This window comes from Scyliorhinus canicula, chromosome 8 (assembly GCF_902713615.1).
Source record: "Scyliorhinus canicula chromosome 8, sScyCan1.1, whole genome shotgun sequence".
Lineage (NCBI taxonomy): Eukaryota > Metazoa > Chordata > Chondrichthyes > Carcharhiniformes > Scyliorhinidae > Scyliorhinus > Scyliorhinus canicula.
The window spans coordinates 184661517-184688078 of record NC_052153.1 but is presented as its reverse complement, the minus strand read 5'-3'; the positions used below and the strand labels follow the sequence as shown (position 1 = coordinate 184688078).

General features: G+C 48.8%; 1 protein-coding gene across 2 annotated transcripts in view; it reads right to left on the bottom strand.

Moving 5' to 3' along the window:
* aadat (aminoadipate aminotransferase) overlaps positions 1 to 26562 on the bottom strand; it is a 101430-nt gene that overhangs the window by 6089 nt on the left and 68779 nt on the right. For both annotated transcript variants that reach the window (XM_038805798.1, XM_038805799.1), the window contains exons 9-11: positions 24682 to 24778; positions 16116 to 16177; positions 12204 to 12268 (exon numbers count right to left, since the gene is read on the bottom strand). In XM_038805798.1, coding sequence (XP_038661726.1) covers positions 12204 to 12268; positions 16116 to 16177; positions 24682 to 24778 — 224 coding nt within the window. The remainder of the gene's footprint in view (positions 1 to 12203; positions 12269 to 16115; positions 16178 to 24681; positions 24779 to 26562) is intronic.

Here is a 26562-nt window from a genome sequence, read left to right as displayed (position 1 = left end):
TAACAAGCAAGGTGGACAAAGGAGAAGCAGAAGATGTGGTGACCTTGGATTTCCGATACACATTTACTAAGGTACCCCATCAAAGGTGACTATACAAAAGCATATGGCATGTCAGGACAGAAAGAAGATTGGTTAGCTAACAGGAAGCAGGGAACAGGGATAAATGGATCTTTCTCAGGCTGGCAAGCTATCACTTATGGAGTGCCACAAGGGATCAGTGTTGGAGCCTCAAATAATTTACAATCTCCATCAATAGCTTGGAAGAAAGGAGTTGCGGATGACACCAAGATAGGTTGGAAACTGAGTTGTCGGAGGAGGTAAAGAATCTACAAAGAAATGTGGACAGTTTAAGTGACTGAGCAAAAATGTAGACCATAAGACCTTAAGAAATAGGAACGGGAGGAGGCCATTCGGCCCTTTGAGGCCGCTTCGCTATTTCATAAGATCATGGCAGATGTGGGAAAATGTGAATTTTCCACTTTAGTAAGAAGAATAGAAACGTCGTATGCTATTCAAATGGTGCGGGATTGCAGAACCCAGAGGGGAGGGGGGGGGGGGGGGGCGGCTAGAGGGTTGCGTGTGCGTCCTGGCATATGAATCACAAGACGTTTGTATGCAGGCACAGCAAGATGGGTCACTGAATCCATTCAAGGCTGAGTTAGGCAGATGTTTGATGGATGAGCGAGCCGAGGGTTAGGGAGACAGACAGGAGAGTGCAGGGGTGACCACAAACCAGATCAGACATGATCGTATCGAATGGTGGAGCTCGAGGGGCCGAGTGGCCTACCCCGCGCCCAAGTCTGACATTCCTACCAAAGCTTCCTTTGAGAAAGCCTCCAGCCATCTGCCCCTATATCTGCCCCTATATCAGCCCAGCTCTGCAGCTTATCTATGTCCCTCTGTAACCTGCAACATCCTTCCGCACTGTCTACAACTCCACCGACTTTAGTGTCGTCTGCAAATTTACTCACCCATCCTTCTGTGCCCTCCTCTAGGTCATTTATAAAAATGACAAGAGCAGAGCTACTGATCAGCTGTTCTGGGGGAATTTGCATACGTGCAGTGCGGTCAGCCTAAGTTGAAGGGGAACCGGCGAAGGAGACCCAAGGAGTTTGAGTGAAGACAAGCATCCAGCAGAGGGCAGCAGAGCAGAGCTACTGATCAGCTGTTCTGGGGAAATTTGCATACGTGCAGTGCAAATTTTATTTTAGGAGATAAGCGAGATACTAAATGAATACTTTTCATCAGTATTCACTCAAGAAAAAGATAATATTGTGGAGGAGAATGCTGAGACCCAGGCTATTAGAATAGATGGCATTGAGGTGCGTAGGGAAGAAGTGTTGGCAATCCTGGACAAGGTGAAAATAGATAAGTCCCCGGGGCCGGATGGGATTTATCCTAGGATTCTCTGGGAAGCCAGGGAACAGATTGCTGAGCCTTTGGCTTTGATTTTTAGGTCATCATTGGCTACAGGAATAGTGCCAGAGGACTGGAGGATAGCAAATGTGGTCCCTTTGTTCAAGAAGGGGAGTAGAGATAACCCCGGTAACTATAGGCCGGTGAGCCTAACGTCTGTGGTGGGTAAGGTCTTGGAGAGGATTATAAAAGATACGATTTATAATCATCTAGATAGGAATAATATGATTAGGGATAGTCAGCATGGTTTTGTGAAGGGTAGGTCATGCCTCACAAACCTTATCGAGTTCTTTGAGAAGGTGACTGAACAGGTAGACGAGGGTAGAGCAGTTGATGTGGTGCATATGGATTTCAGTAAAGCGTTTGATAAGGTTCCCCACGGTCGGCTATTGCAGAAAATACGGAGGCTGGGGATTGAGGGTGATTTAGAGATGTGGATCAGAAATTGGCTAGTTGAAAGAAGACAGAGAGTGGTAGTTGATGGGAAATGTTCAGAATGGAGTTCAGTTACGAGTGGCGTACCACAAGGATCTGTTCTGGGGCCGTTGCTGTTTGTCATTTTATAAATGACCTAGAGGAGGGCGCAGAAGGATGGGTGAGTAAATTTGCAGACGACACTAAAGTCGGTGGAGTTGTAGACAGTGCGGAAGGATGTTGCAGGTTACAGAGGGACATAGATAAGCTGCAGAGCTGGGCTGAGAGGTGGCAAATGGAGTTTAATGTGGAGAAGTGCGAGGTGATTCACTTTGGAAAGAATAACAGGAATGCGGAATATTTGGCTACTGGTAAAATTCTTGGTAGTGTGGATGAGCAGAGGGATCTCGGTGTCCATGTACATAGATCCCTGAAAGTTGCCACCCAGGTTGATAGGGTTGTGAAGAAGGCCTATGGTGTGTTGGCCTTTATTGGTAGAGGGATTGAGTTCCGGAGCCATGAGGTCATGTTGCAGTTGTACAAAACTCTAGTACGGCCGCATTTGGAGTATTGCGTACAGTTCTGGTCGCCTCATTATAGGAAGGACGTGGAAGCTTTGGAACGGGTGCAGAGGAGATTTACCAGGATGTTGCCTGGTATGGAGGGAAAATCTTATGAGGAAAGGCTGATGGACTTGAGGTTGTTTTCGTTGGAGAGAAGAAGGTTAAGAGGTGACTTAATAGAGGCATACAAAATGATCAGAGGGTTAGATAGGGTGGACAGCGAGAGTCTTCTCCCGTGGATGGGGGTGGCTAGCACGAGGGGACATAGCCTTAAATTGAGGGGTAATAGATATAGGACAGAGGTCAGAGGTGGGTTTTTTACGCAAAGAGTGGTGAGGCCGTGGAATGCCCTACCTGCAACAGTAGTGAACTCGCCAACATTGAGGGCATTTAAAAGTTTATTGGATAAGCATATGGATGATAAGGGCATAGTGTAGGTTAGATGGCCTTTAGTTTTTTTTTTCCATGTCGGTGCAACATCGAGGGCCGAAGGGCCGGTACTGCGCTGTATCGTTCTATGTTCTATATCTCTTTTTCTGGCCTGGTGTCAAACTCTGCTTGATAATGGAGCACCTGGGAATGCTTGAGAAAGGTGCTAGCTCAATACGAGTTGTTGTTGAGGGGATTTGATGTGGGCAGAGCTGCTTCATTCAGCAGACGTTTAAGCAGATTCACAGACTTCCACATCCTATGTATAGAGAGTGCAAGAGCTGCTGCTCCTCAATTTCTGCCCTAATTCAGCCCATGCCCCCCAACTTTGGTCACTCATTGTGCGAGGGTGGGGTGGGGGGGGTGGGGGGGAGTGGCCAAGTCGAAGAGCTGCCTCACAGGAGTGCTCCTGGGCCTGGTCCAGCTTCGGTCAGACGGCCGTCGAATCATAGAATTTACAGTGCTGAAGGGGCGCCATTTGGCCCATCGAGTCCGCACCGGCCCTTGGAAAGAGCAACCAGCTTAAGCCCACTCCTCCACCCTAACCCCGTAACCCCACCTGACCTTTTTGGATACCAAGGGGCAATTTAGCATGGCCAATCCACCTAACCTGCACATCTTTTGGACTGTGGGAGGAAACAGGAGCACCCGGAGGAAACCCAGGCAGACACGGGGAGGACGTGCCGACTCCGCACGGGTAGCGACCCAAGCTGGGAATCGAACCTGGGACCCTGAAGCTGTGCCGCAACTGTGCTAACCACTATGCTCCCGTGCCGGTGGTGTTCGTTTGCACCCAACTGCCCGCTCCTCTTTCGTCGCTATGTTCAGACCTGTGCTTCCCTGAAGTGGCATCATGTGGTGCCCATATGTATGCGTGTGACCTTCCCTGACCCGCGGGGATGGAGTCCTTCAGCGACATCCGGAACCAAATTTTACTTCAAATAGATGGAGGAACCCGTCTAATTTTAGTTAAACTGGCCTTCACCTTGCCGGTGCCCCTCCTTGCGGAATGAAGTGCTCCCCATCCCCACTCTGCCCACCGCCCCTCCTGGAGGTTGGGATAGGAGGAACCAGTTAAAATGACAGCGATTGTTCAGATGTAACTCTGAATTCTCTCCAAAGTACCCCGAGGTGTTTTCTACGTTCCAGGTGTGTTCTGCTTCGGATAACACAGGCTGCTACTTGATGCAGTCTTAACTAAAGGATGCTCCAGACTCTGAAATGAGTTCAATGTGTTTATTGAACTATTAACACAGTTCTCAAATGAGTTTGACTCTCTGCTAATCTAACTGTAGTAACTCATGCTAACTGTACCAGCTTGCTCTAAGCCACGTGCTGGGGTGTGATGCTGCTGATCAACCCTGTCTAACTCTCGAGATGTTTGTCTGTGGAAAGAGGCAGGGTGTGAGTGCCTTATCTCTTTTATAGTGTTTATGTCATGCCCCCTTGTGGTGATGCCACCTCTGAGTGTCCTGACCGGCCATTGGTTGTGTCGTATTCTGAGTGTTCATTGGTTGCATGTTTGCATATCATGACATCTCCCCCTTTTTTTTCTCAGATGTATATACATGTGAATGTGTCTGTCTAATGTGACTGACTGAGGAATACAGAACAGAACAAACAAAACAAATGCTCAAAAGTCCAATCTCTGAGGCTTGTGTCGGATCCTCGTTGACCGCCGGAGAGGTGGTGGAGGGGGTGACGGTGTCTTGACAGTCGAGTGGGAGGCACGACTGGTGGCCTCGTGGTTTGAGGTGTCTGGAGGTGGCAATTCGACATGTGGAAATGGAGGGGAAAGTAGTTGTGGACAAGCAACTTTTCGCAGTGCCCTTTGATTCCTTTGCACAATGGAGCTATCAGCCATACGTATGACAAAGGATCTGGGCGCGGCCTGTTGAACAACGACAGGCTGGAGCAGACCACCCACCATCCGGTATCTTGATCCTGACCGTGTCTGCCGGGGGATAGCACATCCAGATCGGTGGCGTGTGTGTCATAGCCCTGCTTCTGGCTGTCGCGAAGCTGCATCTTCTGCAGCACCGGGAGGTGATCAAGGTTGGGCAGGTGGATGGCTGGAAGCGTTGTCTGCAGGTCCCTGTTCATCAGCAGTTGAGCTGGCGACATGCCAGTGGACAAGGGAGTCGCCCGGTACGCAAGTAGTGCCAGGTGTATGTCGGAAGTGGAGTCCGAGGCCTTGCGTGTGAGCTGCTTAATGATGTGCACCCCTTTTTCAACTTTTCCATGGACTGCAGATAGTGCGGACTGGAGGTGACATGCCTGAAATTGTAGCTCTTGGCAAACGTGGACCATTCTCGACTGTGGAAGCACGGGGCCATTGTCGCTCATGACGGTGCCATGCCGTGAGAATGTCTCTTTACACGCTTTGATGATGGTCCGTGAGGTGAGGTCTGGCAGCATCAACACCTCAGGATAGTTCGAAAAGTAATCGATGATTAAGATAAAGTCGCGACCATTCGTGTGGAATAGATCAATGCCAACCTTGGACCACGGAGAGGTCTCTAGGTCATGTGGTTGGAGCGTCTCCTTGCTCTGCGCTGGTTGGAACCTCTGACAGGTTTCTCAGTTCAGGACCATGTCCGTGATGTCCTGGTTGATGCCGGCCCAGTAGACAGCTTGCCGGGCCCTGCGTCTGCACTTTTCTACAACCAGGTGTCCCTCATGAATCTGCCGCAGCACCATGCTCTGGAGACATAGCGGGATGACTATCCTGTCCAGCTTGAGCAGGATGCCGTCGATCAGCGTCAGGTTATCCTTGACTTTGTAGAATTGAGGGCATTGCCCTTTCTGCCAGCCATTGCTGAGGTTGTGGATGACTCGCTGCAACAGGGGGTCTTTGGCCGTCCCGTCTCGGATGAGAACGATCTTCTCATCTGTTGCCGGGACAGTGCTTGCACACAGTTATACCTGCAATTCAATGTGCTGGATGATCTCCAGTGGTTCACTGGGTGAGTTGACGCAGTGGGACAATGCATCCACGATGATGAGCCCCTTGCCGGGTGGGTACACCAAATTGAAATCATACCTCCGGAGTTTGAGCAGAATTCTCTGCAAACGAGGCTTCATGTCGTTCAGGTCCATTTGGATGATGTGGACCAGAGGCCTATGATCCGTCTCAACAGTAAATGTTGGCAAGCCGTAATCATGAAATTTGAGGATGCGGTGAGAAGACCTAAACACTCCTCCTCAATCTGCGCATATCTGGTCTCAGTGGGTGTCATTGCCTGTGACGCCTATGCTACTGGTACCCAGGATGATGTGTCGTATCTTTGAAGCAACACTGCCCCAAGCCATCCTGACTTGCATCTGTGGATATAGAATATACAGTGCAGAAGGAGGCCATTCGGCCCATCGAGTCTGCACCAACCAACTTAAGCCCTCACTTGTACCCTATCCCCATAACCCAATAACCCCATCTAACCTTTTTTGGACACTTCAGGGAAATTTAGCATGACCAATCCACCTAATCTACACATCTTTGGACTGTGGGAGGAAACCGGAGCACCCGGAGAAAACCCACGCAGACACGGGGAGAATGTGCAGACTCCGCACAGACAGTGACCCAGCGGGGAATTGAACCTGGGACCCTGGCGCTGTGAAGCCACAGTGCTATCCACTTGTGCTCCCATTGGTCCCTCGGTCTGGGTCAAAGAATGCAAGGACGGGTGCAGTGGTGAGCTTGGCTTTCAGCTCCAGCCAATCTGTTCGGTGCTCCGCCTTCCACTCAAAGGCGGTTGATTTTTTCACCAGGTTGCGTAGGGCTGTGTTGTGTGTGGCCAAATTCGGGATGAACTTGCCAAGGAAATTGACCATTCCCAGGAAGCGCAGTACTGCCTTCTTGTCCTCGGGGTTTTTCATTGCCTCGATGGCTTTAATTTGTCTGTGTCCAGGCGTACACAGTGTTGCGAAATCTGATCGCCCAGGAACTTCAGCGTGGATGTCCCAAAACAGCACTCGGACCTGTTTAGCTTGAGGCCATGTTCATGTATGCGTCGGAATACTTTCTTGAGTCGCGACGCATGTTCCTCTGGGGTTGTGGACCAGATTATGATATCATCAACGTAGACACAAACCCCTTCTATTCCCTCCTCATCTGTTCCATGATGTGATGGAAAATTTCTGATGCTGAGATGATGCCAAATGGCATTCGGTTGTAGCAGAACCTGCCAAAAGGCGTGTTGAAGGTGTAGAGCATTCTGCTGAATTCTTCAAGTTGGATTTGCCAAAATCCTTGGGATGCGTCCAATTTTGTGAAGAAGCGCGTGTGTTCCATCTCACTCATGATTTCTTCCCTCTTCGGGATGGGGTGATGTTCCCGCATAATGTTTTTGTTTAGACCCTTGGGTTCAATGCAGATGCGTACGTCCCCCGAAGGATTCTTTACGCCCACCATCGAGCTGACACAGTCGGTTGGTTCAGTGACCTTGGAGATGATGCCTTTTTGTTGTAGACTTGTGAGCTCTGCCTTCAGGCGCTCTCTCAATGGAGCAGGGACTCATCGTGGTGCGTGGACCACTGGCTTGGCATCAGGCCGCAGTAGAATCTTGTACTCGTACGGCAGCGTGCCCATCCCACTAAATACATCTGCGTACTGGGTTAGGATGACGTTGATGCTGGCCTGAAGATCCGAATGGGATGGCATCGTGGTGGTGTAGACCCTTTGAATGAGGTTCAGCTGCTTGCAGGCGTGCGCACCTGGCAGGGACGCCCTGTCTGGTTTAACAATCTCGAAGCGTAAGCTTGCTTGTGTGTGTGTCGGCTGGACACCTGCAGATGGCAGGACCCCAGTGACTTGATTGCGTTTCCAATGTAGTCCAGGAGTTTGTAGGCAGCTGGAAGGATTGTTGGGCTTCTTGATTCTCTTGAAGTCCACCTGTGAAATCAGGTTGGCGGAGGCATCTGTGCCCAGTTTGAACTGGATGGGGCAGTGGTTGACCTTCATCACAGTATGCCATTCGTCCTCGGAATCCACGGCCAGGATTGATTGGACTTGCGATGTGTCCGGTGTGGCGTATTCACACTTCGTAATGATGCCCATTCGGTAAGTGTTGTCCAGGTATTCATCATCTGGATCCGTCGCACTGTCTGGATTGGAGTCGTGCATTCGGTGTTGCACACTTCTGATGCGCCGCTGTTGGAATTGGGAGCGCTGGCTCTTGACTGGTGGTGCAGATCTGCACAGGGCTGCATAGTGGTTTGGTTTCCCACAGTTTAAACAGCGGAGACATGATTAGAAGAGAGACAGGAATGGTTGTTGGAAGTTCCGGGTATAGATGTTTCAGTAAGAGTAGGGAACGTGGTAACAGAGGTGGAGGAGTAGCATTGTTAATCAAGGATAGATTAACGGCTGCAGAAAGGCAGTTCGAAGGGGATCTGCCTACTGAGGTAATATGGGTTGAAGTCAGAAATAGGAAAGGAGCGGCCATGTTGTTAGGAGTTTTCTATCGGCCCCCAAATAGTACTAGAGATGTGGAGGAAGAAATTGCAAAGCAGATTATGGATAGGTGTGGCGGTCTCAGGGTAGTTGTCATGGGTGACTTTAATTTTCCAAATATTGATTGGAACCTCTATAGATCGAACAGTTCGGATGGGGCAGTTTTTGTACAGTGTGTGCAGGAGGGTTTCCTGACACAATATGTGGATAGGCCGACAAGAGGTGGGGCCACATTGGATTTGGTACTGGGTAATGAACCGGGTCAAGTGTGAGATTTGTTTGTGGGAGAGCACTTTGGAAATAGTGAACACAATTCGATGTCTTTCACAATTGCAATGGAGAGGGATAGGGCCATACGGCAGGGCAAAGTTTATAATTGGTGGAGGGGTAACTATGATGCGATTAGGCAAGAATTAGGGAGCATAAGATGGGAACAGAAACTGTCAGGAAAAGGCACAAATGAAAAGTGGAGCTTGTTCAAGGAGCAAATACTGCGTGTACTTGATAGGTATGTCCCTGTCGGGCAGGGAGGAAATGGCTTTGTGCGGGAACCATGGTTCACAAAAGGGGTTGAATGTCTTGTCAAGATGAAAAAGGAAGCGTATGTAAGGATGAGAAAATAAGGTTCAGTTAGGTCGCTTGAGGGTTACACGTTAGCAAGGAATGAGCTAATAAAAGGGCTCAGGAGAGCTAAGAGGGGGCATGAGAAGTCCTTGGCGGGTTGGATCAAGGAAAACCCCACGGCTTTTTACTCTTATGTGAGAAATAAAAGAATGACCAGGGTGAGGTTAGGGCCGGTCAAGGACAGTAGTGGGAACTTGTGCATAGAGTCAGAAGACATAGGAGAGGCGTTGAATGCATACTTCAGTGTTCATCGAGGAGAGGAGCTATGTTTTTGAGGATGAGAGTGTGATACAGATGGGTAGGCTGGAGGAGGTAGATGTTCTGAGGAAGGATGTATTAGCAATTTTGAAAAACCTGAGGGTCTACAAGTCGCCTCGGCCAGGATGGGATATATCTTAGGATTCTTTGGGTGGCAAGGGATGAGACTGCAGAGCCTTTGGCTTTGATATTTGGGTCCTCACTGTCCACGGGGATAGTGCCAGAGGACTGGAGAGTGGTGAATGTTGTTCCTCTGTTCAAGAAAGGAATAAGAATAACCCTGGTAATTATAGGCCACTTACTTTGGTGGTCGGTAAATTAATGGAAAGGGTCCTGATGGATAGGATTTATGACCATTTGGAAAGATGCAGCCTAATCCGGGATAGTCAACACGGATTCGTGAAGGGTAAGTCTTTCCTCACAAATTTGATTGAATTCTTTGAGGAGGTAACTAAGTGTGTAGATGAAGGTAGAGCTGTTGATGTCGTAGATATGGATTTCAGTAAGGCGTTTGATAAGGTTCCTTATGGTCAGCTCATGAAGAAAGTAAGGCGGTGTGGGATAGAGGGAAATTTGGCCAATTGGATAAGTAACTGGCTATCACATAGAAGACAGATGGTGGTGGTGGATGGAAAATTTTCAGACTGGAGACCAGTTACCAGCGGTGTACCACAGGGATCAGTGTTGGGTCCTCTGCTATTTGTGATTTTTATAAATGACTTGGAGGAGGGGGCTGAAGGGTGGGTCAGTAAATTTGCTGATGACACCAAGATTGGTGGAGTAGTGGATGAGGTGGAGGGCTGTTGTCAGCTGCAAAGAGACATTGATAGGATGCAGAGCTGGGCCGATAAATGGCAGATGGAGTTTAACCCTGATAAGTGCGAGGTGATTCATTTTGGTCGGACAAATTTGAATGCGGATTACAGGGTCAATGGCAGGGTTCTGAGGAATATGGAGGAACAGAGTGATCTTGGGGTTCATGTCCACAGATCTCTGAAGGTTGTCACTCAAGTGGATTGAGCCGTGAAGAAGGTCTATAGTGTGTTAGCGTTTATTAACAGGGGGCTTGAGTTTAAGAGCCGTGCGATTATGCTGCAACTGTACAGGACCCTGGTGAGAACACATTTGGAGTATTGTGTGCAGTTCTGGTCACCTCATTATAGGAAGGATGTGGAAGCATTGGAAATGGTGCAAAGGAGATTTACCAGGATGCTGCCTGGATTGGAGGGTAGGTCTTATGGGGAAAGATTGAGGGAGCGAGGGCTTTTCTCATTGGAGCAAAGGATGATGAGAGGCGACTTAATAGAGTTTTATAAGATGATGAGGGGGATAGATAGAGTGGACGTTCAGAGACTATTTCCTCAGGTGGATGTAGCTGTGATAACTATAAGGTTTGGGGTGGGAGATATAGGAGGGATGTCTGAGGTAGGTTCTTTACTCAGAGAGTGATTAGGGTGTGGAATGGACTGCCTGCTGTGATAGTGGAGTCGGACACTTTAGGAACTTTCAAGTGGTTATTTGATAGGCACATGGAGCACACCAGAATGTCAGGGAGTGTGATAGCTTGATCTTGGTTTCGGACAAAGCTCGTCACAACATCAAGGGCCGAAGTACAAAACTGCAGAAAGTGAAAAACAAGCCTCCCACGAGGTGGCGAGTGTTCAGGTCATCTCCCGGATGCGGCGCCTCCACATTGATGAAAGCGACCATTTTGCGTGCTCTTCCCGGGGCCTAACGCATGCGCAACGCGATTGGGAACACGAGGCGGCCGGAAACCGCACTGCGCAGGTGCAGACGTCAGAGAACCGCACCGCGCAACGATGCACTGAGCGTCGTGACGTCGGCGTCCCAATCGCATTGCGCATGCGTTGGGCCCCGGGAAGAACCCGCAAATTGGCCGTTTTCATCAATGTGGAGGCGCTGCATCCGGGAGATGGCCTGAACACTCTCCACCTCGTGGGAGGCTTGTTTTTCACTTTCTGCTGTTTTGTACTGTGAATAGCGATTTTTAGAGTGCTCATGCACAGTACACGTTTCAATCGCGACTGGCAGGGTCATGTGCATGATTTTCACAATTGCTCTCGCAGAGGATCAGAGTGGACTCCAAAATCGATTTGGTCTCTGATCATGGAGTCAGTGATATCACCGAAGTTGCAGGATTGCGCTAGCAGTCTAAGGTTAGTTAGATAGGAGTTGAAGGATTTGTCTTTACCTTGCACCCTCTGCTTGAAGATGTAGCGCTCGAAGATTTTGTTGGTGTCCACCTCGCAGTGGCTGTCGAATTTGTCCAGTATGGTTTGGTACTTTGTTTTGTCCTGCCCTTCGGAAAAGTGAAAGGAGTTGAAGATCTCTATCGCCTGACCACCCGCAGTGGTGAGTAGAAGAGCATATCTTCCACGCATCGGTCACGCCATTGAGGTCGGATGTAGTTGAAATTTCTGCTAGAATGATCGCCAGTTGGCACTAAGATGGCCGGTGGTCCTGAGCTGATGAGGAGCCTGAATCTTGCCCATTGTGCCTGTATTCAGTAGCTGGTTGTCACGGATCTTGCTGAGTTGAACTAAATAGATTGAACAGGCACTCCTGGTATCATGTTGTGTTCTGCTGCTTCAGATAACACAGGCTGCTACTTGATGCAGTCTTAACTGAAGGATACTCCAGACTCTGAAATGAGTTCAACGTGTTTGTTGAATTATTAACACAGTTCCCAAATGAGTTTGACTTTCTGCTAATCTAACTGTAGTAACTCAGTCTAACTGTACCAGCTTGCTCTAAGCCACTTGCTGGGGTGTGATGCTGCTGATAAACCCTGTCTAACTCTCTGCATGTCTGTCTGTGGAAAGAGGCAGGGTGTGAGTGCCTCATCCCTTTTATAGTGTTTATGTCATTCCTCCTTGTGGTCATGCCACCTCTGAGTGTCCTGACTGCCCATTGGTTGTGTCGTATTCTGAGTGTTCATTGGTTGCATGTTTGCATATCATGACAACAGGAGTTACGTCAATGTTCGTGGTGTTTTGTGTGCTGGCCACTTAATTTGAAAGTTCTACCTTCCAGCCACCTTTCTGCGGACAACTGCATGGTATCCCGCTGCTTGGCATAAAATTGCACCACACTGTCAGAAAACAATGGGAAAAGAAGCAATTCAAATCCGTCAGTAACACGCTGGATATTCTTTTAAATTCTCACAAAAATTAACCCTCAAATTCTTCCAACACACAACACACACACCATACACACACACCACAAACACCATACACACACACACACCACAAACACCATACACACACACACACACCACAAACACCATACACACACACACAAACCATACACACACATACCATACACACATCACATACACACACACCATACACACATACCCATAGGAAACCCACGCACACACGGGGAGGACGTGCAGACTCCGCACAGACAGTGACCCAGCCGGGAATCGAACATGGGACCCTGGAGCTGTGAAGCATTTATGCTAACCACCATGCTACCGTGCTGCCCCTATACACCACACACACCCTACACACACACTCCACGCATACACCAGCCACACACACCACACAGACACCATACACTCCATACACACACCCAATACGCACACACCATACACACACACCATACACACACACACCATACGCACACACCATACACACACACACACCATACACACACACACCATACGCACACACACACCATACACACACACACACCATACACACACACACACACCATACACACACACACACACACACACACCATACACACACACACACACACCATACACACACACACACACACCATACACACACACACACACACACACACACACACCATACACACACACACCATACACACACACACCATACACATACGCACACACACACCATACACACACACACCATACACACACACACCATACACACACACACACCATACACACACACACACCGTACACATACACACACCGTACACATACACACACCCCATACACATACACACCATACACACATACACTATTGTGAGACTAGCTAAAATGAAAAAGGAAGCATACATATGACCGAGGCGACTAAAAACTGATGAAGCTTTGGAGGAATATTGGGAAAGTAGGACAAATCTCAAACGCGCAATAAAGAGGGCTAAAAGGGGTCATGAAATATCTTTGGCTAACAGGGTAAAGGAAAATCCCAAAGTCTTTTATTCGTATATAAGGAGCAAGAGGGTAACTAGAGAAAGGATTGGCCCACTCAAAGCAAAAGAGGGAATTTATGCGTGGAGTCAGAGGAAATGAGTGAGATTCTTAATGAGTACTTTGCATCGGTATTCACCATGGAGAGGGACATGACGGATGTTGAGGCGAGGGATGGATGTTTAAATACTCTAGATCATGTCGGCATAAGGGGGAGGTTTTGGGTATTCTAAAAGGCATTAAGGTGGACAAGTCCCCAGGGCCGGATGGGATCTATCCCAGGTTACTGAGGGAAGCGAGGGACGAAATAGCTGGGGCCTTAACAGATATCTTTGCAGCATCCTTGAGCACGGGTGAGGTCCCGGAGGACTGGAGAATTGCTAATGTTGTCCCTTTGTTTAAGAAGGGTAGCAGGGATAATCCAGGGAATTATAGACCTGTGAGCTTGCCGTCAGTGGTAGGCAAACTGTTGCAGAAGATACTGAGGGATAGGATCTATTCACATTTGGAAGAAAATAGACTTATCAGTGATAGGCAGCATGGTTTTGTGCAGGGAAGGTCATGTTTTACAAACCTAATAGAATTCTTTGATGAAGTGACAAAGTTAATTGATGAGGGAATGGCTGTAGATGTCATATACATGGACTTCAGTAAGGCGTTTGATAAAGTTTCCCATGGCAGGCTGATGGAAAAAATGAAGTTGTATGGGGTTCAGGGTGTACTAGCTAGATGGATAAAGAACTGGCTGGGCAACAGGAGACAGAGAGTAGTGGTGGAAGGGAGTGTCTCAAAATGGAGAAAGGTGACTAGTGGTGTTCCACAGGGACCCGTGCTCGGACCACTGTTCTTTGTGATATACATAAATGATCTGGACGAAGGTATAGGTGGTCTAATGAGCAAGTTTGCAGATGATACTAAGATTGGTGGAGTTGCAGATAGCGAGGAGGACTGTCAGAGAATACAGCAAAATATAGATAGATTGGAGAGTTGTCAGAGAAATGGCAGATGGAGTTCAATCCAGGCAAATGCGAGGTGATGCATTTTGGAAGATCTAACTCAAGAGCAGACTATATGGTCAATAGAAGAGTCCTGGGGAAAATTGATGTACAGAGAGATCTGGGAGTTCAAGTCCATTGTACCCTGAAGGTGGTAATGCAGGTTGATAGAGTGGTCAAGAAGGCATACAGTATGCTTGCCTTCATCGGACGGGGTATTGAGTACAAGAGTCGGCAGGTCATGTTACAGTTGTATCGGACTTTGGTTAGGCCACATTTGGAATACTGCATGCAGTTCTGGTCGCCACATTACCAGAAGGATGTGGATGCTTTAGAGAGGATGCAGAGGAGGTTCACCAGGATGTTGCCTGGTTTGGAGGGTGCTAGCTATGAAGAAAGGTTGAGTAGATTAGGATTGTTTTCGTTGGAAAGACGGAGGTTGAGGGGGGACCTGATTGAGTTCTACAAAATTATGAGAGGTATGGACAGGGTGGATAGCAACAAGCTTTTTCCAAGAGTGGGGGTGTCAATTACAAGGGGTCACGATTTCAAGGTGAGAGGGGGAAAGTTTAAGGGAGATGTGCGTGGAAAGTTTTTTACGCAGAGGGTGGTGGGTGCCTGGAACGCTTTGCCAGCGGAGGCGGGCACGATAGCATCATTTAAGATGCATCTAGACAGATATATGAACGGGCGGGGAACAGAGGGAAGTAGATCCTTGGAAAATAGGAGACAGGTTTAGATAAAGGATCTGGATCGGCGCAGGCTGGGAGGGCCGAAGGGCCTGTTCCTGTGCTGTACTTTTCTTTGTTCTTACACCATACACACACACACACGCCATACCCACACACACATAACATACACACACACACTTCAGAGACATACACACCATAGACACACACAGCATACACATACTCACACCATACACACAGAACAGAACAATGTCCTAGAATACGTACAGTGGTAGAAGGAGGCCTTTTGGCCCATCGAGCCTGCACGGACCCTCTGAAAGAGTACTCTATCTAGGCCTACTCCCCCACCCTATCTCCGTAACCCCACCTAACTTGCCGCTCTTTGGAAACTTAAGGAGCAATTTAGCATGGCCAATCAGCCTAACCTGCACATCTTTGGACTGTGGGAGGAAACCGGAGCACCCGGAGGAAACCCACGCACACACGGGGAGAAAGTGCAGCCTCCGCACAATCACCCGTGGCTGAAATTGAACCCAGGTCCCTGACGCTGTGTGGCAGCGACGCTAACCTCTGTGCCGCCCTACACTCTATACAGAAAGGTACGCACATCATTAATACACACACACACACAGACACAGATGAAATACACACAAACACACACACAAAACACACACCACAGACAAACACACCACAGACACACACACACACCTCTCCATCCAAGTATTTCTTTGAAAAAAAAAAATCCCCCCCCCCCCCCTATCATTGAAATCATTGAACAAATCCTAGACTAACCATTCCTTCTGGGATCTCGTGCACAATTCATAACTAACAGCACATTACCTTCAAGCTGCTTCCTCTGGTTACCAACCACTGGAATGAGGTTCTTCCTATTTACTCCATCGAAACCATCCATGATTTTGAGAACCTCGCCCCAACATCCGCTTAATCTACTCTGCCCTAAACTGAACGCTCTTTTGGCTTCTCTAGAAGCTCGAGGAAAGTAAAATGGAACATACACCCGTGGCTAATTCACTGATCGTACTGAGAGATACAAAGGGGCAAATGCTACAATATTATTCTTACCTGTCGACGTGCTTCAAGAAGCCTTCCTGTCCCCATTGCTGGAGTAGCTGCAGAACCATGAACTATAAATGGAACACAGATGAATTGCACACACTTTGATGCACTTAAACAAGCCGCAGCACCTCGAGTTGAAAACCATGTTGAACGGGAGCAGGGACAAACCCAAAAATACACAAACACGCTTTTCCCCCCACCCCAGAGGGATGAAAGTAAAGGCCAAACATGGTCTGCGTGGTAGCGATTCAATCTCGGTATTGTGTTTGGCCCCAAAATGAGCCACTGACCACACATCTGTACTATCGTGAAGACCACCTTCTTTCAAATCCACAACATCACCCCTCCCTGACCCCAGCTCATCTGCTGTGGAAGCCCTCGTCCACACTACTTCTAGACTCGACAACTCCCAATGCACTCACGGCTGACCTCGCACATTCTATCCAGAAACTGGAGGTCACCCAAAACTCTGCTGCTCCCGTCCGAACAAGTTCCCGTTCAGCCGTCGCCCCTGTGCTTGCTGACCCACACTGGCTCCCGATTTGAGGGGTCTCACCTATACCCTCGGTACCTTCCTCCCTGATCTGAGGAGGAGATCTTGAAGCATTCCCGGCTATCCATTCCTTACCTTGTCTACCTGTCTTCCTTTCACTCTCCCACTGCCTATCCTTTTTCAAAATTATGGGGGTGATGGAGCAAAGGTTTAAGTTTATGGATTAGCTCCTCATCGTCCCCCACAATTGCTGCTTGTCTGGCAGGCTTCACCCTCTGGCCTTCAACATGGGTTCTTATTATGGAAGGCAGGGAATTGTTAAATTCCTGTAAGAGAGTGACCTCTCTCAGAGACTCGCAGGTAGCTGCAACAACCAATGCTCGTTCCCATCTATCAACATTTTTCTGCTCAATCTTTTACAATTTGGCATACGTCTGCCCCAGCTGTCCCCTTAGATTCTGAAACTTTTGTCTATTTGCCTCAGCAGACAATTCATGTGCACCCACAATGACCTTCCTTACCTCGTCATAATTCTTAGTCACCCCCTCAGACAGGGAAGCATAATGCCCGCCCCGGCAATTTACTTTGGGTAATGTCCACTTTTCTTTTGGTCACTTCATTTAGGTTGTTATTTTCTCAAAAGCCCTGAGAAAGGTTTCTCCCTCCTACTCTTCAAATTTAGGGAAAGCTTGTATAAACTTAGCCGCTGGGTTGCGTTCTCAGGTTAAGCTGCCCTCTAGCTTCTGGCAGCTCCCTTTTAATCACCAGCGCCATGGGCTGGCACTCTCTCTGTTGCTTTTTCCCCTTTTGCCTAACTCAAATCAAATCAAATCAAATCCCCTCTCTGTCATCCCAAATTCCTCATTTCCATCTTCATTTCTTTTTGCTGCATATCTAATTTCTTCGTTTGTAACTGGATTGCTGCCAGGACCCACGCTGTGTTTCTGACATCTCTGCACATTTAAATGCTGAACAATGTCTTTTGTGTTGTCTCGGCCTTACGTTGGGTGCTCTACCTCAGCTTCAATCTACTTCAGCCTGGAGTCAAAGTCGGCAATGAAATATAAACCGCTGAGGTAAAGCTCAGACTATGCCATATAGGGTAAATGACGGAACAATCTGAGAAAGTTTATGCACTGGAAACCAAAGCATCGCTGTGCAGTGTGTCACGTGATGACATCGTCAGAGGCACTTGGGAGATTTTCCCTCTCTTTCTCTTTCGACTGCGAGGGAGCAACACCCAAGTCTCACGAGCTAGTTAAGTAACCTACGGTGCAGCAACCTGTTCACCCTTTGTCTCTACTGTGAAGAGCAGATCCACTAAAAACATAACTGTGGTGATATGATTTGCATACCCGTCTGCCATTGGGGCAGAACACCGGCTTACCATTGGCCCTGGTCGGTCATGTGCCTCTCGACCGATTGGTCGGCGGTCGGCCATTTTATTGTAGACAACCGCAGGGCTAAGTTCTAGTTTATTAAAGCCTAACTTTTGTAAAGCAACTCGTCTCTCGTGCAATTGATGGCACATCAATAACGGCAAAGACAAAGGATGGAGTTGTGGGAAGGTAGGCCACATCACAAAGGTCTAGAAGTCTAGAAGTAGTGCGGACGAGGGCTTCCACAGCAGATGAGCTGAGGTCAGGGAGGGGTGATGTTATGGATTTGAAAGAAGGTGGTCTTCACGATGGCACAGACGTGTGGTCAGTGGCTCATTTTGGGGCCAAATACAATACCGAGATTGAATCGCTACCACGCAAACCTCGAAGATGCATGGATTGATTGATTGACTGATTTATTGTCACATGTACCCAAGTACAGTGAGAAGCAATTTTCTGCGGCCAAGGGAAGGTACACAATAGACAAAAAGAATAATCGACAAAGTACATCGACAAATAGTGATTGTTTACAGTGCGGAACAAGCGTCTGTGTGGGTTTCCTCCGGGTGCTCCGGTTTCCTCCATCAAGTCTCGAAAGACGTGCTTGTTAGGTGAAGTGGACATTCTGAATTCTCCCTCTGTGTACCCGAACAGACGCCGGAATGTGGTAACTCGGGGCTTTTCACAGTAACTTCATTGCAGTGTTAATGTAAACCTACTTGTGACAATAAAGTCATAAATTTTCCTTTTACTATGTGCAATGGCAGTTTTGCCCATTGAACCATTTGCATCATGAAACCACCCTTCACTTTCCGTGTAAATTCTCAGGATTATATCAGACGGCTTTAACGGTACGTTCTTGAGCTGTCGTTGCTATAAATTTTCAGAGATGAGAAGTAACAGCGGCTTCCGTATCTACTTCCATTTTAATTTAATTCCCACTCAGTTTTGGATAGACCCAAAATCTCTGTGCATCGCCTTGCATCGATAACATACTGAGTTGTGTGAGTTGACTGATCTCGCTCGGCATTGTGTCTTCCTGGGAATGCTGTCAAACCAAAAGTTAAAATGGAGCTTGGAAAATTGATCGAAGATGGGAGTGACTGAGAGTGGACGATGAGCGACTGGGCAACCAATTGTCAAGTCAGAAGGCTCAGTAAGTATCTGCGGTGACTTTAAAATGATGATTAACCCAGTGCTGTGTGCCGACCAGTTTTCCTCAACATTAACGGAGGACCTATTTGCTGCATTTTCAGGTGGACAGACGTTCAGTAAGATAGATTTGTCCCAAGCAGGAAGTTGAGTCGCAGCTTCGTGTAACAATTGTAACTCACAAAGGACTGTTCAGGAACAAGCGTCTGCCGTTCGGAATAAAGTCTGCACCGGCCCTATTGCAAAAGTCCATGGACTAAACCCTTTGTGGCCTCAATGGTGTTCAATGCTATTTTGATGGCATCCTAAATACCCGCAGCACTGGACATCAGCACCTAAAGAATTTAGAAGTCACATTGTGGCATCTTGAAAGACACGCAGCCTGATTCTCCGTTCCTGAGACTGAATGTCGGGGCAGGGTTAGTGGACTTCTGAGACAGCAAAACTGGCGCTGCACCTGGACCAATTCAATGGCCATTAAGGGGCCAGCACCAATGCCACGTGAACACAATCAATTCCAATGGGAAACGGTGCGTATTTGCCGGGTTCATGATTGATCCTGAAGAGGCGGACGAGCTGCAGCCGCAGGTACACATTTCACTCCCCACACACACCATCCCAGCCAACAAGGTGACAGCAGGACGTGCCGGACCGAGATTCACCGACACAACTGGAAACCCTGCTGGACACCGTGGAGGAGAGACGGGTGACCCTGTACCCCGTGTGGGAAGGAGGCTGCCAGCTGCCGCCATGTGCCGGGCCTGGGCGCAAGTGGCAGAGACGGTCAGCGGTGTGGGCAGCACCCTCCAGACCGGCCAGCAGTGCAGGATAATGAGGATCCCAAAGTTCTACAGCAGGAAACGCAGCCGCCAATGACTTTGGACTTCACCCCGAGAGAAACAAGTTTAACGTTTCGAGTCCATATGATCCTTGTACAGAATCGGAGAGGAACTGCAATATGAGGAATTATATACTTGTAGGAGAGGTGGGGTGGCAAAATGGAAAGTCAGTGATAGGTCGGAGATAAGGTGAGATTGACAAAGCTGTCATGGACATTAGTCAAAGGGGCCGTTAATGGTGCCCTTAGAGACTGAAGAGTGTTAATAGTGGCAAAGGTAGGATAACCATAATGTGTTAACAGGAGAGCAGAAGCCAGAGCTCAGTGGGAACAAAACTGAGCAACAAGGGGCTGTGCCCAAAAAGGGGAGGGGTGCGTAATGTTGGAACGTGGCATCAAAACTGAAAAACAGAAAACAAGAGAGCGGGTGGGGGTCAAGTTGGGGTGGGGGGGGAGGGGGGGGGGGGGAAGTTCACAGTCTAAAGTTGTTGAACTCAGTGGTTTTGAAACCCCAGGCGACCAGAAGATTGCAGTTTTCCCAGCATTTTGTGTTTGTATTTCAGATTTTCTACATCTGCAATATTTTGCTTTTATTTGGGCTACTCGCGATGTTTTCCGCTCCCGTAGCCAAAACCTCCCCGTTGGCGAATGGGAGCAGAAAACCCTGGCTGTCATTCCAGGGGCTGAGCAGAATAGAATACATGACCAGAGAGGACTGGAAGTGGTATCGTCACTGGAGAATAGAATACATGACCAGAGAGGACTGGAAGTGGTATTGTCACATGACCAGAGAGGACTGGAAGTGGTATTGTCACATGACCAGAGAGGCCTGGAAGTGGTATTGTCACATGACCAGATAGACTGGAAGTGGTATTGTCACATGACCAGAGAGGACTAGAAGTGGTATTGTCACATGACCAGAGAGGACTGGAAGTGGTATTGTCACATGACCAGAGAGGACCGGAAGTGGTATTGTCACATGACCAGAGAGGACTGGAAGTGGTATTGTCACATGACCAGAGAGGACTGGAAGTGGTATTGTCACATGACCAGAGAGGACTGGAAGTGGTACTGTCACTGGGCTAGACCCAGCTTCAATGGAAGATGCTGGTGAAATTTGAATTCAATAAAAATCCGGAATGAAAAGTCTGATGGTGATCCTGAAACCATTGTCGATTGCTGTGAAATCCCATCTGGTTCAGTAATGTCCTTTTGGCAAAGGAAATTTACATAGAATTTACAGTGCAAAAGGATGCCATTCAGCCCATCGAGTCTGCACCGGCTCCTGGCAAGAGCACCCTACCCAAGGTTAACACCTCCACCCTATCCCCATAACCCAGTAACCCCACCCAACACAAAGGGCAATTTTGGACACTAAGGGCAATTTATCATGGCTAATCCACCTAACCTGCACATCTTTGGACTGTGGGAGGAAACCGGATTACCCGGAGGAAACCCACGCACACACGGGGAGGATGTGCAGACTCCGCACAGACAGTAACCCAAGCCGGAATCGAACCTGGGACCCTGGAGTTGTGAAGCGATTGTGCTATCCGCAATGCTACCATGCTGCCCCTTTATTAGTACCTTAAAAGGGTTTCCATTACTGTGGCACAGATTGTTTAAAGGAGAATGGAAGAACAACTAATTTTCTAAACTTGGGTTGATAGTTTGGGCAACTGTGCATTTTGCAAACATACACATTCGAATTAAGTTGACGGGGGTGGGGGGGGAGAATTCTCACAAAATGTTTGCGATAATATGATTTGACTGTGAAAACAATTAAACACCTTATTACATACGAAGAAATGAATTGTGTGATGGGATGGTTAATAGACATAGACATAGAACAGTACAGCACAGAACAGGCCCTTCGGCCCTCAATGTTGTGCCGAGCCATGATCACCCTACTCAAACCCACGTATCCACCCTATACCCGTAACCCAACAACCCCCCCCTTAACCTTACTTTTATTAGGACACTACGGGCAATTTTAGCATGGCCAATCCACCTAACACTTAAGTGGTCTGTCAAGAGAGGTTTTGTATTCATGGTGGATTGATTATTCACCAACTCAAATCACTGAAACCAATTGATCATTCTAATCAATTGATTAAGTTGAGCAATTTGTCTATGACAACTCTAATCTACAGCATCAGGCACAGATACCAATTTATCTCTCGAGGCAATCGATTACTTGTTCCCTTGCACTTCCAACTTTTCATTCGAGCCTGCCCGTCAAGGTTGAATAAAAATGCAGTGACAGTTCTGCGCCCGCTCCTGGCAGCTATTCTGCCAGGAAACCCCCGTAAATCATAGAATGGTCCCTGTCCACCCTTCGAGGTCAAGATTCATCATCTGTGGTGGTACGTAGGGTGACTTCCTTTATTAAATCATTCTGCTGACTCCTGATTGAGTTTTTGCTCTTTAAATAAACCTGGAGCATGTCTGGATAACAACCTCAAAACATTTTTCCATGTTGGGCTCTGAAGACGATAGACCCAGTATGGGTGGTGCAATGGTGCAATGTCTTCAGGGTTGTGGGGGGAGGAGGAGCTGGTGGAAGGGAAGGATTCCTATACATTGTACTAAAAAGTACATCACTGCTTGGGGCTGGAGAAATGGAACTGCATTGTTGTACAAATAGGGAAGGGATTAGGTCTTATTTGGCCCAGACAGCTTAGGGAGGCCTATCATGTGAAAATATAGAACCCATTTTAGAGGTACTGCTTTCCAGGGATAGCCGATGACCTCCAGGCTAAGTGGGTGGCACATGCAGATCCTCGGTCGGCATTCCAAAGGTTTGGAGAAGTGGCAAGGATCACACAACACATCAGGGGGAAGACAAATGAATGGTGGCTCGTGCCACTTGGTCACTGTGGTCTCCTGACGATCACTTGGTAACCACTAAAAGCCGGAGGAACGTTTTCTTCCAGGGTGGAATTTAATGCCCTCCGCTTTGGCGAGTTAAGTGGTGGTGGGGGGTGGGGAAGGGGGATTTCAGGAGGTGGCAGGCGGGGATCACGACATCTTCCTGCCTCCTCCCCGATTAAGTCCGTGGCGGTAATGCCTCTGTGCGACCTGGTCCTGCCACCTCTGGTATTTACAGGGGGCATGAAAAGAAGCCCCTTGCAGGCTTTCTTGCAAGTTTTCAGAGGGGTCAGTGGTGGTGGGTGGGTGCCCCTCCTTGAAAGGCACTCGGTGCCTGGTCGAGGGGCCCAGTACTGGGGTGCAGGGAGGGGTCCACACTTGGGCATAGAATCCCTACAGTGCAGAGGGAGGCCATTCAGCCCAACTAGACTGCACTGATCCTCTGACAGAGCATCGTATCTACGTCCGCCCCCCTCGCCCTAACCCATAACCCCACCTAACCTGCGAGGAGGCAGTGACGTAGCTGGTATTGTCACTGGACTAGTAATCCAGTGACCCAGGGTCATGTTCAGGGGGACCCGGGTTTGAATCCCACCACGGCAGATGGTGAAATTGAATTCAATACAAATTGGGAATGAAAAGTCTAATGATGACCATTGCCGATTGTTGTAAAACCCATCTGGTTCACTAGTATCCTTTTGGGAAAAAAATCTGCCATCTTTACCTGGTCTGGCCTACATGTGACTCTAGACCCACAACTTTGTGGTTGAGCCTTGAATGTCCTCTGAAATAGCAAACCCTCAGTTGTAGGGCAATTTGGGGCGGGCAATAAATGTTTGCCTAGCCAACGCACGCACCTCCCCTGAACGATTAAAAAAAAAAAATCTTTGGACATGATGGGGCAATTTTAGCAAGGCCAATCCACCTAACCTGCACACCTTTCGACTGTGGGAGGGAACCGGAGCACCCGGAGGAAGCCCACGCAGACACGGGGAGAACATGCAAACTCCACACAATCACCCGAGGTCGAATTGAACCCGGGTCGCTTGCGTTGGGGGTGCCTGGACTTGTGCTGAAGTCTTTAGTGGCGACTGCCCCCCCCCCCATTCCTTCATGATTCACCTCTGGCCTGGGTCCATGAGAATTCTGGGCCTCAGGTGACCGGCAGCCTTCGATGGGGGTGGGGGGGGGGGGGGGGGGGGGGGGGGGTGGGAAGAGGTGATGCGGGGCCCATGCCGGCTCTCCAGTCGGTTGGCCAGAATCCCATGGCCTACATTAAATCCAGCCCCTGTGGTTAGTTGAAAAATACGTTCCTACATGACAACAGTGACGGCACATCAACATCACTCCATTGGCAGCGAACTGCTTTGAGCCATCCTGAGGGTTTGCTGATTTTGTTACCATGCAAGTTCTTTCTCTTTTGTCTCCTTCTCTGGTTTATGACTGCCCACAGTTGATCCCATGACTGTGGGCGGGGCAAAGTGACATGTGAGAAAGTCACGCTGTGCCACTGGGGGAAGGTTCAATGCTCCTTTCTTGACCTGACTCAAGGTGGTTTCATCAAGGTAACTGTCCAAAATGCCTCCATTTTATCACATTACCAATCCCTTCGAAGATCGCTCAGCGTCTTTATGAAAGTAGAATAACGTTCACTCAAATGTGCTGTCGAGACGTGTACTGCGGAGATTGAATTCACCCCCAATCTGTCAGAGAATAGTGTGCTCAAAATGTTAAAACAAAAATAAATGGCCATTTGATTGGTTTCCTTCGGGCCAACAGCGATTGTTAAAAACTTATCCCCTTTGAGTTAAATTTGATATTAGTCAGGAGCAAAATTACCTGAGTGAAGGTACTGACATGCAGCGATGAAACTTGCATATGTAAAACGACTCGATCTAGCAGTGTTTTCGGACCAGTTAAGAATCCCATTCTCAGCCTATTAAAACACAAAACAAGATCAGGGCCGGGATTCTCCTGGAATCGGCGGGGCAGCCCATACCGGCGTCAAAGAGCGGCGTGAACCAATCCGGTGTCGGGCCGCCCGGAAGTTGCGGAATCCACCGCACCTCCGGTCGGCGCTGAAGGGGTTGGCGCCGCGCCAACCGGTGCCGAAGGGCCTCCGCGAGTTAGCGCATGTGTGTTCTGGCACATGTGCAGTACCGCTGCCGTGTTTCCTGCGCTTACGCAGGGGGTTTTATCTCCGCCCCGGCCATCGCGGAGCCTTACAGAGGCCGGCGCGGAGGGAAAGAGTGCCCCCACGGCACAGGGCCACCCGCAGATCGGTGGGCCCGGATCGCGGGCCAGGCCACCGCGGGGGGGCCTCCCTCGGGGCCGTATCCCCCATGTCCCCCCCCCCCCCCCCCCCGAGCATCCCGCTAACCGCCCTCCAAGCCAGGTCCTGCAGGTATGGACCATGTCTAATTCACGCCAGCGGGGCTGGCCGAAAATGGGCGGCCGCTCGGCCCATCGAGGCTCGGAGAATCGTCGGGGGGGCCACTGCCAATGGCCCCCGACCGGCGCGGTGCGATCCCTGCCCCCGCCCGAAAACCGGCCCCCCGTGTCTGAGCGGCAGGGCGGGATTCATGACCCCGGCGGGGTGGGGGGGGGGGGTCAGAGAATCCCGCCCCAGATGTTTCAAATATTTCCTGTTCAATTATTTTTTTGAACATTCGATGTATAAAAAGAGTCACGGAATCACAGAATTGCTACAGTGCAGAAAGAGGCCATTTGGTCCAGCATATCCATACTGGATCTCCACATGAGCATATTGACTCAGCACCATTCCATTGCCTTTTCCCATACTCCTTCCCGTTGTTTCTATTGGAAGGATCACCTCTTGGATGCCTCGATTGAACCTGCCTCCACCACACTTCCAGGCCGTGCATTCCAGACCCCAACCACTCGCTGTGTGATAAAGCTTTTTCTCACATCACATTTCAGAGGCTAGAGTCGGACAGTAAAAAGGAGAGCCAGCTTACAGTGCTGACCTTGTTTGTCTTGGAGTGCTGACTGGGTTGCATTAGAGTGTTAAAGTGAGAGTTTGGTGAGATAGGTGAGGAGGAAGCAAGGTGCTCATTTCTTATATTTCCTTAAATGGCGTGAAGGGAGCTGGGAGTCTACAGAGAGTACAGCTGACTGGGAGCAGAGTCGGAGGGCGGAGTTCCAGCTGATTCACAGCGCAGCTATATTCTGTCAGGTCAGAGTTGTTTGTTTTTGGGTTTTAAAATTTTAAAAAATTTTAATGTTTATTTTGTTTTCTGGAGGCAGCAAGTTATCATTGTATCATTTATCAGAATCACCAATTTTAGAGGATTCACTTGGGAGAGCAGCAGCAGTATATATAAATATATATATTTTTAAGAGCCTAACGGGTGTTTAATCTCCCCCCCCCCCCTTAAATATCTTTGGGAATTCAGATCAGAGGGGATGGAGGCTAGGGCAGTTGCATGCTCCTCCTGTAGGATGTGGGTGGTGAGGGATACCACCAGTGTCCCCGCTGACTATACCTGTGGGAAGTGCACCCAACTCCAGCTCCTCAGAGACCGTGTTAGGGAACTGGAGCTGGAGCTGGATGAACGTTGGATCATCCGGGAGGCACAGGGGGTGATAAAGAGGAGTTACACGGAGGTAGCCACACCAAGGTACAGGGCAAGAGTACCTGGGTTACAGTCAGAGGAAGGAAAAGAAACGGGCAGACAGTCTAGGAATCCCTCGTGGCCA